The 17,823-nt window shown below is 34.8% G+C and overlaps 1 protein-coding gene across 2 annotated transcripts in view; it reads right to left on the minus strand.

The window, feature by feature from the left end:
- Nucleotides 1-365: 365 nt before the first annotated feature.
- The window catches only part of LOC149551902 (nuclear poly(A) polymerase 4-like), a 69,705-nt gene continuing 52,247 nt past the window's right edge, over nt 366-17,823 (minus strand). Inside the window, exons 4-12 of one of the 2 annotated variants that reach the window (XR_016352826.1) lie at nt 11,113-11,175; nt 10,846-11,007; nt 3,904-4,017; nt 3,710-3,772; nt 3,299-3,628; nt 3,037-3,201; nt 2,155-2,940; nt 1,127-1,196; nt 366-1,037 (exon numbers count right to left, since the gene is read on the minus strand). Coding sequence is in view for 1 of the 2 variants with exons in the window: in XM_089787402.1 (XP_089643528.1) it covers nt 1,013-1,037; nt 1,127-1,203; nt 2,155-2,940; nt 3,037-3,201; nt 3,299-3,628; nt 3,710-3,772; nt 3,904-4,017; nt 10,846-11,007; nt 11,113-11,175 (1,785 nt within the window). In the remaining variant the exon portion in view is untranslated. Of the gene's footprint in view, nt 1,038-1,126; nt 1,204-2,154; nt 2,941-3,036; nt 3,202-3,298; nt 3,629-3,709; nt 3,773-3,903; nt 4,018-10,845; nt 11,008-11,112; nt 11,176-17,823 lie in introns of both variants that reach the window. The other variant, XM_089787402.1, reaches the window with a different exon arrangement.

Genomic DNA, 17,823 nt, shown 5'->3' on the forward strand with positions numbered 1-17,823 from the left:
TGCATATTACTAACCCATTCAAGTTTCTTAAACAGTTTTAAATTTGGTGTTATGTCAAAACTCAATATCAGAACGCTGGTGAACTGAACCTGTCCAATGCATATCAATATTGTAACAGGTCACTCCCTCTAACTATTACTATATTTTGCGAATGATAGATAACAATGAGATAAAGTACAATCAAATTATTCAATTACTACCTAAAGTAAGCATATCTTGAATGTGTTTTCTTGCTAACCCATTTTCAGGCGTCTTTTCACAGTTTCAAATTGGGTGTTATGTCCAAAATGAATTCTTAATAAGCTAATTGTCCTTTGTTAAATGCACATCAGTAGATATAGAAATAATGCTTAATGTAGAAAACATTTAGAACTATGAGAATCCATTCCATCAGAAGTGCATGTTCAAATCATTTTACAACAAGGTTTGTACAGTGTTCAGATATTCTCAGATACAACCCAACACTTACCCAATACACTAAACCTACTTAACATTAAAGTACAACACATTTATATTCTCCAAAGAGAAAATCTCAGAAAGTGACAACACTTTTTAAGTATCCTTGAAACCCCTGCCCAGTATAGATAATTTTAAACATTCAAGCACAGATGCATCGCAGCTGAGCAGGTTACAAATCAACTGACCATCACACTGTGTGCTACTGCAGTGAAGAGTATTGCTATACATATAACAAAATGAGAAGAAACTGTTATACATATGCATTCTCGACCATAAATGGGAATGGATGATATCATCTTTACTGGCAGGATTTGGTTTGGATTTCTAAAGAGTGTAACCATTTTTTCTTTAGAGCCAGTGAATACTTTATGCTTGTCATATAATTAAAATACCAAATAGTCAATTGCATGTGTCCACAATATATTCAAATTCATAGATCGCAATTTGAACATTAACAAAGTCGTAGTCCAGAGTCACTTCATCGGGATGAAAAATCTCAGAGGCACATCAATGGTGGTTAACGGCGAAGGGAATTCCAATAGATAGCAATTTTTCATGCTGTCGAAGCGAGACTTACTCTGCAGTCATTGTCAAACAATACTTTGTCAATTCTGTCCTCAAGGAAAATTAACATACCACTTGACTGAAGAATAGACTTGTAACTTGCCTCAAAACTGGCTTCTGCACAGTTTCTGGATTTAGTCCATTTTGAGTTGAAGAGACAACGCCAAGATTTACTGAAGGCTTAATCATCAGCACACCAAATGCACATTCAAATTAAGAACCAGCACAACAAGCATGCCAGCAAATCAAGTCAGTGTAATGTTAAAACTTAAAAACAATAAAATGGCAGAAGTTACAGGTACCCAAACTTATAATAAATGTGTTCCTAGCAAAATACATGAAAATATAGACAACATGTTGCATATATCGCATAAGCAGATATACTACATACTAGAAAGCCATATGTGTACAGAAAATCCAGAACCGGGAAACCAAACATGCTAGTAATTTAGGTAATACATCACTGGAAACTTACACTACCAGAAGTCAAAAGTTACCAAACCGACCCCTGTGCCTACTAGAGAATGTATGCAAATACCACAGGTCAGATATGTGAAAATGCATGCAGTGAACAATAAAATAAATTGTGATATGAATATCAAGATTTAACTGTGTGATTTTGAGTCAAACTCGATGACCCATGTTTCATGAGTAGTGATTCAACATGAATCCATCTCTCATGAGAATAAATAGAACACTTAAAACTCATTGGTTCTAGGTGATGCTCACAGGGGTGAAGCACCGGGACTTCCCGGGAGGTCACCCATCCCAGTACTACTCCAGCCTGAGGGCACTTAACTACAGAGTTTCCTCCATAGTTAAACCCATAGCTTGCAACCCCATTTGCAAAACCTTCACCAAGTGTTGTGCCTTATGAACCATTCATTAGAAATTATCTCCTACTTATCAAATAAAATAAATGTTCAAACATACATGAAAATAATACAACAAACTGACAGTTGCAACCAAAATATTTAAAAACAGCAGATCACACATGCAATAATACATGAATTAACAAGGTATGAATTTCCCATAAAATTGTCATGCCTCAACTTCAAATTATCAAAATTTATTAACAGATAAGGAAAAGACAGAAAATAGCAATTCATAAAACAAGTTTTGAATTTAGACCTCTAACTCTTCCAGAGCATTTTGATATTTTCCAGGTCTTGACACACAACTGTTTGGTAGTTCTCTGCCAGAACCTATCTCTTCTGCCTTATCTTTCTGATCATTACTTTTGTGCTGCAATTGATCACCACTCACAACACAACCTTCACTTTGCTTCTCTATAATTCCTGCTTGTTTCAAAACAGTTCCAGCACCAACATCTGAGTTCAGAATATCAGCCTCTTGACCAGAACAAGCCTGAGTTAACAGCTCAGACTTGTTTACAATATCAGAGACCAAAGAATCTATACAATTAGCATGAGTCGGGCTCACAGCAGCTCGTTTTTCTGCCTTTTCGACATCTACCGTGTGCTCACATTTCCTCTTGTTTGCCTTCTCAGCAGAATCAACATTGCCTTCTTCAACAGTCTCATCCTCACAGTTCCCATTAGGGGTCTTTGGTGAACATTCTCTAACCCCTGGAGATGTCCTACCAGTTTGATTTGGTACTCTTCCACAGCGTGACCGACGAACTCCCCCAGGGAAAACATATAATGGAATTTGTTTACGACGCACATGCGAGACATATATATCCATTCCTGGCTTCCAGAATATATACATACCAACGGACTGCTTAAATTCATCCACAGTAAGACGTATATCAAACTGTTGACCGTCCTGTATGGGCACTCCCTGTTTCCGTTGTAAACCCATAAAAAATGCACAGTGGTAGCATGACTTGGATGTGTCAACATATTCACAAGGATAGGGATGGCATTGCAGCATCCCAAGAGTGTCACGCTCAATCTGCAAACAGATGCTCGCAAGTAAATGTGAAACTAATAAGCTTTAAAGGGGATATTATTATTGATTACAATGTTTAAAGCACAAGAACTTCCATACCATCAAAGTTAGTAGCCTTAATCGAGATTCGACCCAACCCTTCCAATTACGTAAATCATCTTCATCTACAGCAAGAATGTCTACTTGCAAATAGTTTTTGTAAGCGTCAAAGAACTGGTAAGGCTCAAAAAGAGTGTTCCACTGTGATCTATTCATTTCAATATCCTGTTTCAAAAAGACTTGAAGCATAAAATAAAATTGCAAAACGAAAGCACTATACAGTTCAATTCAATGAAAATTTGTGTAGACATTTAACATCTACCTCACATATTTTATTGCCCTTCTGAAACTGTTCTGTCATCACACGAAGTGTACTTGTTGATACATTGTAACTAGAGTTCATGCATGGATAAGCTGGCGTTATGATAGGCATATGATGAGTTCGGTCCCGAGGATTTTTCCGAGGATCCCAGACTGGAAAACCCAATTCCTCTTCTTCTATTGAACACAGCATTACTGGATTTGGCCAGCGCCACTGGGTATAAACACGAAAAAAACGCGACACCAACATGCTTGGAATAGCATTGGGATAAAGCTGACAGACACGAGCAACTAGCAAAGCCCAATTTACACCACCTAAAAATCCTGTGACCTACACAAAACTGACAAAATTTATGGACTGACATCAGAAGAAGAAATAAAATAAGTAATTCATAACTTCCAATTAACTCACATTTGAGTATACACCTCGTTGCTTTGCCCAGAATTTGATGCACCTAAGTGTAGTACGGAAATTCTGCATACACACACACACACAAACCAAACCAAAAATAATAGAAAGACATCAAGCATTATCAGATCAACTGGGCAACCTTAGAGAAAGATTGTCAGCCAGATGCTACAAGTGAATCCTGGTAAGTGTTGCACCTTAACATTTGGAACAAGACGAAGTATTTGATCAGTAACCCTACAACCATTCAAACTCCGAACACTCTGTTCATCCAAATTGTATAGTATTGACTCTTGTGATATATCCAAGTCCTGCAAGAAAAAGTTTGCCAACTCTTACTAGCCAGGAAACTGACAAATTAGTATCATGGTTACCTGCTAAAAATAGAATGAAAACAATGCACAAGCAGCAAGAACCAAATATGAACCCCAAATTTAAATAGACAAATTAGTATCATGGTTACCTGCTACAAATAGAATGAAAACAATGCACAAGCAGCAAGAACCAAATATGAACCCCAAATTTAAATAGTTGTACAGAAATTGCTCTCGAACTATGGGAAACACAAGAAAAATGGAAAAATCAACAACTACAAGACATGTAACACATTTCAGTTTCATATTCCCCATAGATAAATGAAGAAAATTACTTTAGGGAGAAGGGGTGAAGCATTCAATGTATATAAAAGCAAAATAACAGTGAATACAGGGGGAAGATACAGTTGCATTGAAAATAATGAGATTATCTGTTATCTTTAATCCACTTCCTGATGCTCTCACTTATTAATGTAGACAACTTTGAGGGATATGCTCCCAAAGAAAAATTAGAGTAACTTAACAAGATCACAACAATACAATTAAAATATGGTTTCATTTTGTCACTTGCAAGACAAGAAGATACAGAGCGATGTCTGTGGGTTAAAGATGGGGGTATTTTAAAATTTCCTTGTTTTACTATGAAAATTCCCTTTGAAAATTAAATTTCAAACCAGAATGACATATTTTTAAAGCATGCCCTAATAAAGGTCTAGTTAAAAAACATATAGCTAAACCTAAAATAGATCATGATAGAAGGGCATAATGTTTTAAGGCCAGGCATGCTTTTTACATAACCTATCAAGTAAAAAATAGTTTTGTAGAAGTCTTATAAAATACTTATTACAATGTGACCCTAGTGCGCGCACTCGGGGTGAAACCCTGGCGCACTGGATGCGCATACATCCCGAGTGCAAGTACACCGCGCACCCGCACTCTACCACCGTCACCGGAGCGACGCCGCACCGTTTGCCACACTCAGCGGGTGCAGGGGTGCATCTCGAGTGCGTGCACAAGTGCTTCCAAGGGACACGCAAGATGCATCCGGTGGCCATGTTGAAAAGTCAATTTTTTTAAAAAATTATATTATCTTACCCATGAGGAGTCTAGTAGTTCTGGTGATGAGGACTTCGTTTTAGGGAATGATTAGAGAACTCCCACGCTTACATTCTCATTATTGACATTTTGTAGAATGTAGTATTGTACTCACTTTGTTATGGCCATAATGCATTGTTTCATTTCACTATTTCATGCTACTCTATTCATTGTAATCATGAGTATCTTGATCTTTATGATATATCATATTTACAATTTGAACAACTTATATGAGTATGTTACTAAGTTCAGTGGTTCGTGAATCACATTTCAATTTTCTATATTCATTGTTCAACTATATTTGGTATGTTATATTGACGTGTCATTTCATAATTAGCGTTTCAAGTCATATGTATACTATGCAACCTCCCCCTCCCCCAACTCCCCTGTCGTCCCCAAAGTGGAGCCCTTTTTTCCCGAACCCAAAACTCATCCCGACGTCCCCCCACGCCCCCATGCCAATGTAACACTGAATTATTATTTTCAATTTGTATAATGTATAACTCCTATTTTTTAATATAAGAACTATATTTGACATAAATAACAAAATTTGATTTTTCCTTTTTCTGACAACTAATTGTTATTTATAACAAAATTAGATTTTTGCTTTTTTTGACAACTAATTGTTAATTACTTCCCACGTTTTTCCCATTTTAAACCTACAGAAGTGGATTTCACTTATACAACATTACCAGATCGGCTGGAAAATATCACATTTCTGGGTATGAATCTACCGAATTGGAAATAGATCCATTCACCAGTTGAATGAGAAAGGGTCCAAATTTGAGTGGGTGGAATCCTTAAGAACTAGGTTGCACAAGTACCTCCCCCCCCCTCTGGACCACAATCTGGTTTGAACCAGTTCCAAGTTCGGGTTCGGTTCGAACTTGGTTCGACCAAGGTCCTTTTTTGCAGGCCTGGTTCAATTTAGTTCAAACCAGGGTTCAAACCCGAGCGAACCACATCCAAAAATTCGAACCAAGGTCGAACCCACGGCTACGGATGTGATTTTGACTATTTTATTTGTAATTTTGAATAATTTTTTGACGTCCATATAACCTAAAAAAGTGTTATTAATTGGTTTTGTGCCCTCTCATTGTCATTTGACATTTCTAAATAAGTTATTTTGTCTTAAAGGAGAGCACATAAGTTTTTGAGCAAGCACCTGTTGTGCAAGGAGTTTGGAGATTGATTTGTTGGTGTTCTTCAAGTGTTTGTGCATTATTCATACACATTTGCAAACTTGCAATGGCTGGAAAAAGACCAAAAGGTAAGATCTTATTCCATTTGCTATTGTTTTTTCTCTAGTTTTTCCATTTTTTCATTTCTCTTTCAATCTTCATATGTTCTTGAATCTTTTCCATTATTCCAAAATTTGTCATTTTCTTGCATATAGATTATGAAAATGTATGTAATTTCTTGCCATAGGGAAAGGAATGTTATCTACCTCTTCATCAATAGGCAACACTGAACAAAGAATGGAACCCAACTCTGATTCTTCTCTATGGAAGTATGTAGACATTATAGAACCCATTCCAGGAGGTGGTGCATTCTATTGGAGATGTCAAGGATGTGGTGTATAAAGAAATAGTTCTTATTATCGTGCGGTAAGTCATTTATGTAGTTATACTAGAAGAGTCAAGAAATGCCCTGGCAAAAATGGTGTCCCTATACCAAATCAAACTATGTTAAAGTATATTGAAGAGCATGAGGAAACACAAGAGAAAGGACGCAGGGCAATATAACTCAGTAGCAATACAAGTAAAAGAGCAAAGGGAATGCAGCCCCCCTTAGATGTTATAGTACAAGACCACCCCTTCTTCAGTACTACAATGGACACTGACATTGAATCTGTCCCCATTGTACACAAAAGAAAGGGCCCACTAGAAACTTTTTTTCAAATAAGGCTCGGGAAATTGCTGACATTAAGGTGGGAAGATGCCTGTGTGCAAATGGGTTGTCTTTTAATGTTGTTCGGTCTCCATTTTGGAAGGACATGTTGAGTGGTGCCAATGAAGCTCCAAAAGGGTATTGTGGCCCCAAGTGTGAGAAAGTGGGCACCACCTTGTTGGATGATGAGGTCCAATGGGTTGAAAATCAATTGAAGCCCATAAGGGACTCATGAGTTGAGAAATGGGTGACAATTGTTTCAGATGATTGGAAGGATTCTAGGAATCGTGCCTGGTGTCCCTTAAAGGGGCAATGTTTCTAAAAACGGTGGATTGTGAGGCCAAAGTAAAAGATGGGTCATTTATTGCTAATATCCTAATTGAGACCATTGAACAAGTGGGTGCAAGAAACGTTGTCCAAGTCATAACGGACAACGCAAAGAATTGTAGAGCAGCAGGTTTGTTTGTTGAATCATGATATCAACAAATCTTTTGGACACCTTGTGCAGTCCATTGACTCAATCTTATGCTACAAAAGATTGGGAACCAAATTGAGTGGATCAAAACAATGTATGAAGAGGCTGAGGACATACAAATGATTATCACAAACCACTATATGACTCTATCTCTTTTTAAGAACCACTCAAAATTGGAGCTATTGCACTTGAACTCAATTTAGTAATTTAATTTTTAATATTTGACAATTTCTGATTTTTCATATTTTACTAGTGCAATTGCCAATATGTATACTTTTCTTAGTTTTCTAAAATATGTATCTAATAGTTGTTTTTTGCTCTAATTTATGTCACAGGTTGCTAAGACCCGTTTTGCATCACATATAATCGTCTTAAGACGACTTGTGCAAAAGCAAGATGCACTTCAAGGTATGATAATCAGCAACAATTGGTGTGTATGGAAGCAAAAGAACACTGAAAGGGCAAACAAAATAAAGGATAGGCTATTGGCTGAGTCATAGTGGGAACGTGTGAAATATCTCCTTAAGATCACCAAGCCGATTATGAGCATGCTTAAGTACACTAGCATGGATAGGCCTTGCCTTGGAGAGATCTATGATGGCATAGACTCAATGATTGAGAAGATCAAGCAAGTTATAAATGAGGAGCAAGATCCGCAAGAGACTTTTTTCAAACAAGTGCAAAAAATTATTTATGAAAGATGGAACAAAATGACCACTCCACTACATTTGCTTGCCTATGCCTTGACCCCCAAATACTATAGCTCACAATATTGTGATCTACCAAGAAGGTTGCCACCATGTAGAGATATGGAAGTGTCTAATGGGTACCAAGCAACATTTAGAAGAATATTTCGTGATGATGATATAAGAGATGTAATCATGGATGAGTTCATAGAGTTTGTCAATGCTAGAGTTCTAAGTAATGATGCTCTTCGTCATCGGTTCAAGAAGGATGCTCATGCTTGGTGGTACCTCCATGGCCAAAAATTCCAAACATTGCAGCTGCTTGCAATCAAAGTTATATCACAAGTAAGTTTTATTTTTAAAAAATTAGCTCACTTTATCTTCAAAAGAATTTTTTTATAAGATTGAATTAATTATTTTTTAATTGCTTACCCAATGTTGTCTTTATAGGTTGCTAGTTCTTCTGCATTAGAAAGAAATTGGAGCACCTATTATTTCATCCACTCGGTGAAGCGTAATAGGTTTCAATCAAAAAAAGCAGAGACCCTAGTATTTGTGCATAACAACTTGCACCTTCTTTCGCACAAGAGTCAAGAATACAAAGAAGGGGAAACAAAGAAGTGGGATGTAGGTGCAGAGATTGCGGACTTGGATGCTTCCATTGCTGGGCTTACAATTGATGATTTTGATGACTTTGATGCCAATACCATTGTTGATTCTGCTGCTGATCCCATTGGCCTTGGTGCAAGTAATAGCGGAGGCGGAGGAGGAGATGAAGAAGAAGATGAAGATTGAAGAACTTAGAACTAAAAATTCAGAATTTTAATAAATTTTCATTCCATTAGTTACTGTTAAACCCTAAACGTGAAACAATGATACTTGAACTTGATATTTTAAATGTTTTGAATCTTTCATCTTTGATGTTGAAGTTGATTGAACTATGTTACTATATGATGGTATGATCACCATGATATGTTTGTTTATGCTGTTTTCAAGTTTTTGTTGTTTAAATGTGTTTATGCTACTATGCTACATTCTAATTTTAACTCATGCTTCATATATATATATATATTTATTTATTTATTTATTTATTTATTTATTTATTTATATATTTTTTTTTTTTTTTAATTTTTTTTTTTTTTTTTTTTACATGTTTTTGTACTAACAAACCCAAATGAACCCAAACCCCTTTCCAAAATTTTGTCGAACCAGCGAACCGGTTCTTGAACTTCAAACTTGGAACCGAATCCGAACCGCCAACTTAGCTTAAGAATGGTTTAGGGTGTAGTCAGGCAATTTCAGGATCAATATGGTACTTCCAAACCAAATCCAGAATGATTCTAGTGTCAAGTGAATCTGTCAATGAAGCTATAAAAATGGTCTCCATACACTGAACAACTGGTATATCATGCATTTCATGCGCTAAGGCTTGGAGTAACAAGGAATGAGGCATTTCATGGGTTGAAATCCCAGAAACAGCAGAGAATAAACAGAGTTAAGAACTTGTCTTCATGTTGATTCCCACAGAAAATAGTCAAGCAGACATCATTTGCAGCAAATGGTACCGTTGAATTTCATTTTGCATCTACCTCTAAAAATAAATTAGTACATGAACATTACCAATAATCTTTAAGTACCATATTCATCCCTTTTTCTTTAGTTTCACTGTATTATTTACACAAATCTTCCAAATACTCCCAGAGTCTAAACCCCTATGTTATTTCCTTTTTTAAGCTTTTGAATTCATTTTGGAAGGCATTCAAATCTTTTGTTTAGTTCTTCTTTTTGTTTAATCTTTATTATGGTTTACTTCAGTTTGATTTTTTTCAAGTTTTAGTTGATTTTAACAAGGTGGTTAACGTCTACGATAGTTTTATTTAACATAGACATGATATGTGGCATTTTGAACTTGATTACTTTCTAAGGCTGCAGATATGTATAGATATATGATTTTTACATGGTCCTCCAAAAAATAGCCATAGCACTAGACCTTACCCACATCCATACTCAATTTGAATTAGGCAACTTAGCAGCCTATGAATGGTTGAACCTAAAATACTATGGCAACCCGTAGCCTAGTAGCATCCACATGACTAAGTAGTGACCATAAATGTGTCAGATAACCTTAGCAGAGTAAACGCTATGGACACCATATATCAACAAGGGTTATCTTCTGTGAGGGTGTGTTTCAAGGGATTGAGGTTCAGCTTCACATATCGAATTTGATGTGAAATATTTATAAGGTAGCCTGGGAATCGTTTAAATTTTATTTTGAAATGTGTTCAAAATAATCCACAGTCAATAATTACAATTCACACGAACAATGCAAACAAAAGTACAGCTTATATACAAACTCGGGCATTTTTTCCCACAGGTAATTCAGGACAAACAAACAACAGACTGCAAAGGCAATTCAGAACACACAATCACCAGATAAACACTAAGCCTCTAGAAAGGATTAAGTTTTCTTTGATGTAAAGCCAACAAAGAACTACATAGTGATATGTGAGCATACAACATAGAACATATACCTAACTGCAAAGGCAATTCAGAGCAAGGGATGATAAACATGGAACATATGAGCTTGTAAAAATAATCATTTCTTGTAAATAAAAGAGAATGATGGACAAGAACATACAATACAACATATGCTTAACTAGTAAAGGATCAATCTCTCACATTAGGGATGATACGGAGAGCAATGCTAGCATATAGCAAATCAATTGAAATACCCCTGAACTTAAATTTCATTACAGGTACATGTGCATCTGGAACACGATTCAACTCTGACACCTCAGGCATACCAGCTAAAACATCATGAAGTATAATGAAAAAATCCTCCTGCATCAACAAAACAGCCTCTCTCACTGAAAATGAGCTTCTATTGATCTAATATCAACAACAATAATATTGTAAAACCCAATAGGTGTGTTCCTGCCCACTAACCTCTCGATTTGCATACTCAGGACCAACACACAATGTGTCAATATCAGCACCAGGGCCATGCACCTGTTCATCCAAACATGATAAGTTGACTACTCATAATTAAATAAAGGAAATATTTTTACATTGAAAAATGCATATCATGAGCCAAGTTCAATTAGAGAGATAAATAACAATAATCAATTAATGACCTGCTTGCATGTTTTATGTGATTCCTTGAAATTTAAATAAATCAATTTGCTGTTACAAAATAATGCTTCATTGAGTCAATAATCTTAGAAACAGCTCCAAGAGAGCATTCTCTCATGACAAACAGCTAAATCCTTGGTCACTTGGAAAATGAACATTCACTAGCATTAGATTATAAATTTTAATTCTAACAAACAAACCAAGGATAGAAAGACAATGAATTATGAATTTACTTGTACATCCACATAATATACACATGTTCACAAATATGTGCAATTGAACCTTTGACACATATTACAAAAGTAGGCAATACATAAAATCTGCCATTTTGTTCAAGTTATTCAAAATTTATAAAAAGCATCTGAAGCGGTTGTAAGTCATAAATCATGTATTGCACAAGTGAGCAAATGGATACATGTGATTTTAAGTAAGACAATATGACAAGAAATAAAATCTGCCATTTTGTTCAAGTTGCTCAATATTCACAAAGAGTAACTGAAGCAGTTATAAGTCAATCCTGCACTGTACAAAATGGATATACATGATCTTATAAGCCAGTTAATTTCTAAAGACGATCCTTTTCACACATGACGTGCATGTATTTGCCTTATAGATTGATAACATGGATACTCAGCATTGAGCCATTCATCATATCCTTCACATAAAACATAAAGATTGGTAACATCATCAGATCCAGATAAAATAGTTGTCATCAAACATACCACAACTGTTACAGTGCTAAAGCTTTGTAACCTGCCAGAAAATCCATCTTTCATTTAACCAACTTGGTACAGGACTAAATTAAATATCAATAATAGAAAACAACGATCAATTACTTAGCCAGAAGCAATCATTGAAAAGCAGCATATAGCTGATTGAAGGACATTTTCAGATCATTTCCAAACCTAATATAGGCACTTCATGAGGGTTAGTAGCTGCAATTGCACATGCATTAATGCTGATTACACTGGCTACCATAAAAAAAAATCAGAACATGGGCCCTTTGTCCTGTCCCCAAAACCCGTCCCCCCATCCCAAAACTTGGAAAACTGTAACTATTTCAAACATTTTCTTGCTATATAAAGGATAGAAGAATTATTATAATGCAAAAAGCATAATAAGCAATCAGCAATACATACATTGCTATGAAGCATTTTCAAAGCATTGAATAATGTATGCGTTATCAGAGGCTTTTTCAGAGAATTAGAAATTAATCTGCAATAGCTGGAAGGCATTTTCAATGCATTGAACAGATAAATAGCGTGTACTTTGTGAATATGTTGCCAGAAATTGGAAATACAAAAGTGTTGTCAATCAGCAACATGAAGGAAAAAGACATTGACGTGGTTTCCATCAGTTCATCATTTGTATTGTACAATTTCTTAGGGTCAGACGAACTATAGACCCAAACTTGGGGTGAGTGGAGGAACAGCAGTTGCCAGTGCAATTATATATGATTAAACCCAAAGCAAGAATCTGGAGCAAAGCCTCCTCTCAAGTTGAGGGAAAAAACCCCTCCATGTTACCCATCACAATATAAAGTCAGATTGAGAAGGCAGCCCCCCTCCCCTGCCACCAAGCCCAAATTGAGAGATTTGAGCCCAAAAAAGACCACCATGGCACACGCCCTTTTTCATTATTTTATGTCTATGCCATTTTTCACAATTTTAACACTGTTTTCTCCAACACCAATTCCTCATTACTTCTCACAGAATATTCATTCTTCAAAGAACTAAAAGCAAAGCTGGAGAATTTGACCAGTCTAACTAATGAGGACTTAATGCTTTGCAGTTGAAAACAGGAATATTGTCACTCTTGAGAATTTAGCAGAAGCTCACAAACATTTATCATAGCTTGATAACATCCACCATCACCACATCCTCAGCTCTTCCTCCACTCTCTACCAAGCCTGAGATGTCTGTGATCAGTGTGATCCACAATTTAAGAAATATTTGAGCACCAACTCCCTAAAGATAACATAAGAGATCAGGCATTGCCACTAAACAAGAACAGTAAAACTATCTTAATAGTCTACTTTGCCTTCAGTATCATGTAGATATGTCTTCTTCCACAGTCAACCAGTTATATGTGTTATCATGTTGTTTGTCTGTTAAATGCATTGAACAAAAATCAAATAATATAGCAAAATTGAGGGGACTCCATGGAGTCTCTGAGATGGTTAAGCAACTTTTGGAATCCTAAAAACCTTTCGAAGGACATCCCTAGAATGGTGACAAAGGAGCAGCAGGGGTTATCCTCATCTTCACCGCCCTAAGTTCATGTTCTAAAACACACTATTAAAACAGTTTTTACTGTTTTAATAGTCTACTTTGCCTTCAGTATCATGTAGATATGTCTTCTTCCACAGTCAACCAGTTATATGTGTTATCATGTTGTTTGTCTGATCAATGCATTGACAAAAATCAAACAATATAGCAAAATTCAGGGGAGTTAGTGGAGTCTCTGAGATGGTTAAGCAACTTTTGGAATCCTCCTCCTCCCTGCCCTAAGCTCATGTTTTATAACACACTATTTTGACAGGAAGCCTGCATCCGCATGGAATTATGATATCATGGTCCAAAAATTCACATATACATAACAAGAACAGTCATTTATACTTAAGAATTACACCTAAGTTACCAGATTCATTCCTGGAGGTAGAAAAATCTGGTTCAGTTCTGACTACAGTTCAGTTGGCCTGTTTCATTCCTAGCACCCTACAGATTATATCATTATTAACAATAACTGAAGTGGGCAGAGGAGAATCAGTTCCATCAATAAGGTCCTGGAATGTAGTGCCTGCCCCTAGTTCGTATTTTTGCTATCATTGCCAAACTCTTTTAGGCCAGTTTTATACTTGATGATTAGTAGCATTATTTTGAGATTATCAGATATTGTTTCAAATTCAGTTGATATATGATGAGATTACTTGACACTCTATACTTCATGTATGCATGATGATTATTACAGTGTTTTCAATTATTAATGATGATTAGTTAGATGGATTATCATGTATTTTCTTATGGATACTTACCCCATACTGCATGTGTATGGTGTGCGTGTATGTTTTCTTTATGGATGGCATTTCTGATGTGGTTAAGGAAGGGAGTCATAGTCACCTGCTAGTCGAGATCTACACAGTGCACCACTTCTTGCCATTGCCTGTTTAGCTTAGTATATGTGTTTGTACATGCGTGAATTTTATGTAGATTGCAAGTACCAAGTATCGACTTCCCTGAATTGTCTAGATGAGCATACCCTATCGCATTATCTCAATGGTAAAAGAGGGGAGATAAATTCTTCAATCCAAATCCTAAACTTTGAACCAATTTGTCCTAGAAAATGAGGACAAGTATCTGAGTTGATTACCTTCTGAATGCGTCGTATGACGTTAATTCGCGATTATAGTTTGCTCTTGTATGTGTTTTTCTATGATGGGTTTTCGTATTTCGTCCTATAAGTCTTTAGGTGATTTTCTATTAATTAAGTCTAATTAAATGATTAAATTAATGATTTAATTTAATGAAAAATTGTTATGATATTTTAATATTTAATTTTATTTAATTAATTTGGAGAATTAATTAAATAAAAAGAATTAAATTTAAAGATAAGCTTATAAGTTTAATTTTAGAACATGATAATATTTATTTAATTTAATAATAATATATTTAGAGTTTATTTTTAAATAAATGCTAAATACTATTATTATTTAAGTTAATAAATATTTTATCAATTAAACGTTTTGAAAATAAATTAAACGTGGAAAAGATATTAATTTATTAAAAGTTTTAAAATTTCATAATGTGTGCATGAGATTAAAACTTAATAAATTAATCAAAAAAGAAAAGTCAAGTGAAATTAAATAAAGCTATTTTATAATTCATTAAACGTACCTGAAAAAGATAAAGAAAAGATAATAAAAAGTTTAGTCTGGTGAGCAAAGAGTTCTCTCAGGTGATCGCACAATTAGTGCCCCGATTTTAAGAAAGAACTCCATATCACAATTTGAGGGTTCATTTTTGAAGGACTGCGAATTTTGAAAAGGGAATTTTGGGAAGAGGAAAGGATTTCAGAAGATAGAAGGTTTATGAGAGGAGAAATTTCTCTCACAATCTTCTTGGGCGTAGCGATTAGCATCAAAGTCCAAGTAGATGCTTGTGATTTTTCAAACAGTTTATTATGTTTTTTTTCTTTTCTTGTCTTCATTGTAACTGTCGAATGGTTATGTGAATAATTCTTGTGACAAATGTTTCAGTATTGTGAATTTCTAGTATGTATGTAAAATATTTTGTACACAGGAAGATTAAAAGATCAATATTATCCCTCTTCAGTAGATTTAAAAGTGGGAATTGAGTGGGGAAGGGTTTTGTATTAAATTCAAAAATTTCAATTGAGAATTCGACCGGTTGATCGTATTTCCTCTATCAGATTAAGGCTGGGACTTTATATATATATATAATTTTAAAAGAGGGGGTTATTGTTTGAATTAAATTTTATATAATATAAAAAAAATAAAATACAAAAAATAAATAAAAACTTAATATATAATAATGGGAGGCGGGGCCGTGAGACCCCCCCACCCCCCTTACTTTTAACCTTGTGGCTTTTATTGCCAAGGCTGCTGCTCACAGCCGTGCTTGCAACAACAACACAGTTGCGGCAGTCGCAGTATGACTGCAACAACAGCCATATTGCTTACGGCTTAGACTGCGATTTAAAAATCACATATTAATTTATTTTTTTAATTATTTATTATTAGTATTAAAAAATTAGTTTAGTTTAATAAATTTTAAATATGATATATTTAAGTTACTTAATTTTTTTTAATTAATTAAAATTTAATTTAGTTTAAATATGTTTTAATTAAAAGATAATTTAATAAGTTTTTATTAATATATTTATTAATGAATTTCTTAAATGTATTATTTTTATATGATAAATAAATTTAAAAAGATTATTTTAAAGTATAGTTATAAACAATTAATTAAATTGTTATTAATGTTTTTATTAGATTATTAATAAAATAATGGTTATCTTATTAATAATTTAAAAATAAGTATTTAAAGAAGTTAATAATATTTAATTAAAAGTTTTAATCAATTATTATTATTATGTATTTGAAGAGTTAAAAGAAAGATTATTAAATTTTGATAATATTTAATTAGATTACTTAATTAAATTATTATTAAAATAAATTGGAACTATAAGTTATGAATGACTAATAGGCAAACTTGAGATTTTATTTCCTAGTTGGATTTATACAAAAATGTAAACTTGAAACCTATAGTAAAATTATACCTTTGTGTCTTCAAAACGTAATGTATTAAGTAAGCTACATTGTATGTTTTGCATGCAAAGTATATCTTATGATTTGGGGTTTCGGGGTTTGACCTAACTTTGACCAGTCTTAGGATGTTACCAAAGGCTTGGGAGTTATGTGATTGTGATGTTATGATGTTTGATCTCGATCTTTTAAACCCAGCCATATGTTCGGTATGCTCTATGATGAGTTTGAATCCCTTGTTTGCTATTGCTTTCCAATGTTCTTATGTGAAGCTGAGGTGAATGTTATGACATGTTTGCCTTAACCATTTTTAGTCTTCGCTCAGTATTTTTGGTGATGCTTGCCAGTTGCTCGTAAAGAATTGATGTGTTATTGTGAATTATCTTTTGATGCTTTCCAATCACTTGTATAGGACTGAGGTGAATTTTGTATGATTCTTTGATTTGTACTTTTATGAGCCTAGGGTAGGTAATTTGTATGTTAAGTTGGGAAGTGGATTGCAATGGGGGTCGAGACCCAAAGTGGCTGCTAGGGTAACTCAGTAGTTTAATAAGTGATAACATTTCATTACATGGGTTTAAAATGAATTAATAAGATATTGGTACCATAGAAAGTCACTAAGGAGCCGGAGGATTAAAAGACTAGCCGAGTAACCTTAGAGTTGACTTGTTAGTATGCCTTGTCAGTATGAAAGGATACTAGTGCCACATAGGGTCACTAGGGAGCCAGAGGATTAAAGACCAGCCAGGTAACCTTAGAGTTGATTCGTGTGATGACACTTGCCCACTAGCAGTATAGATTTTCTACGTGTCTATGTTTGCCTCTGGATCTAGATGTCGATTGTATCTTGGAACCTTTGAGTTAGATTACGTTTAGGGTTTCCTAGACTTAGATATTACTTCTGATATTTGGTTTGTTATCCTGTTTGGGACTTGAGACTATCTCCTCAACACGGCGAGAGTGGGCCATTTAGGTTCCGCGCGGTCAGGTGGTAATGCTTTTTACTCTTACCATTGAGATCCGTCTGTAGATACCGTGGCTGGAGTTTCCTTGTTTGCATTTCCCTTCATTCTATTTCTATGTATTATGATGGATGGTTGTATCTTTATGATGGATAGTTATATCCTTAAGATGGATGGTTTCACTTATTGTATTGCACTTTGTTTCATGGATCTGAAAGGGATGATGTAATCTATCTTTATATATGTATATTCTTTTAGCCTTCCATACTCTGTGACATG

Source organism: Cupressus sempervirens, chromosome 6 (assembly GCF_028749045.1).
Source record: "Cupressus sempervirens isolate cs-2001-9-10 chromosome 6, ASM2874904v1, whole genome shotgun sequence".
NCBI lineage: Eukaryota > Viridiplantae > Streptophyta > Pinopsida > Cupressales > Cupressaceae > Cupressus > Cupressus sempervirens.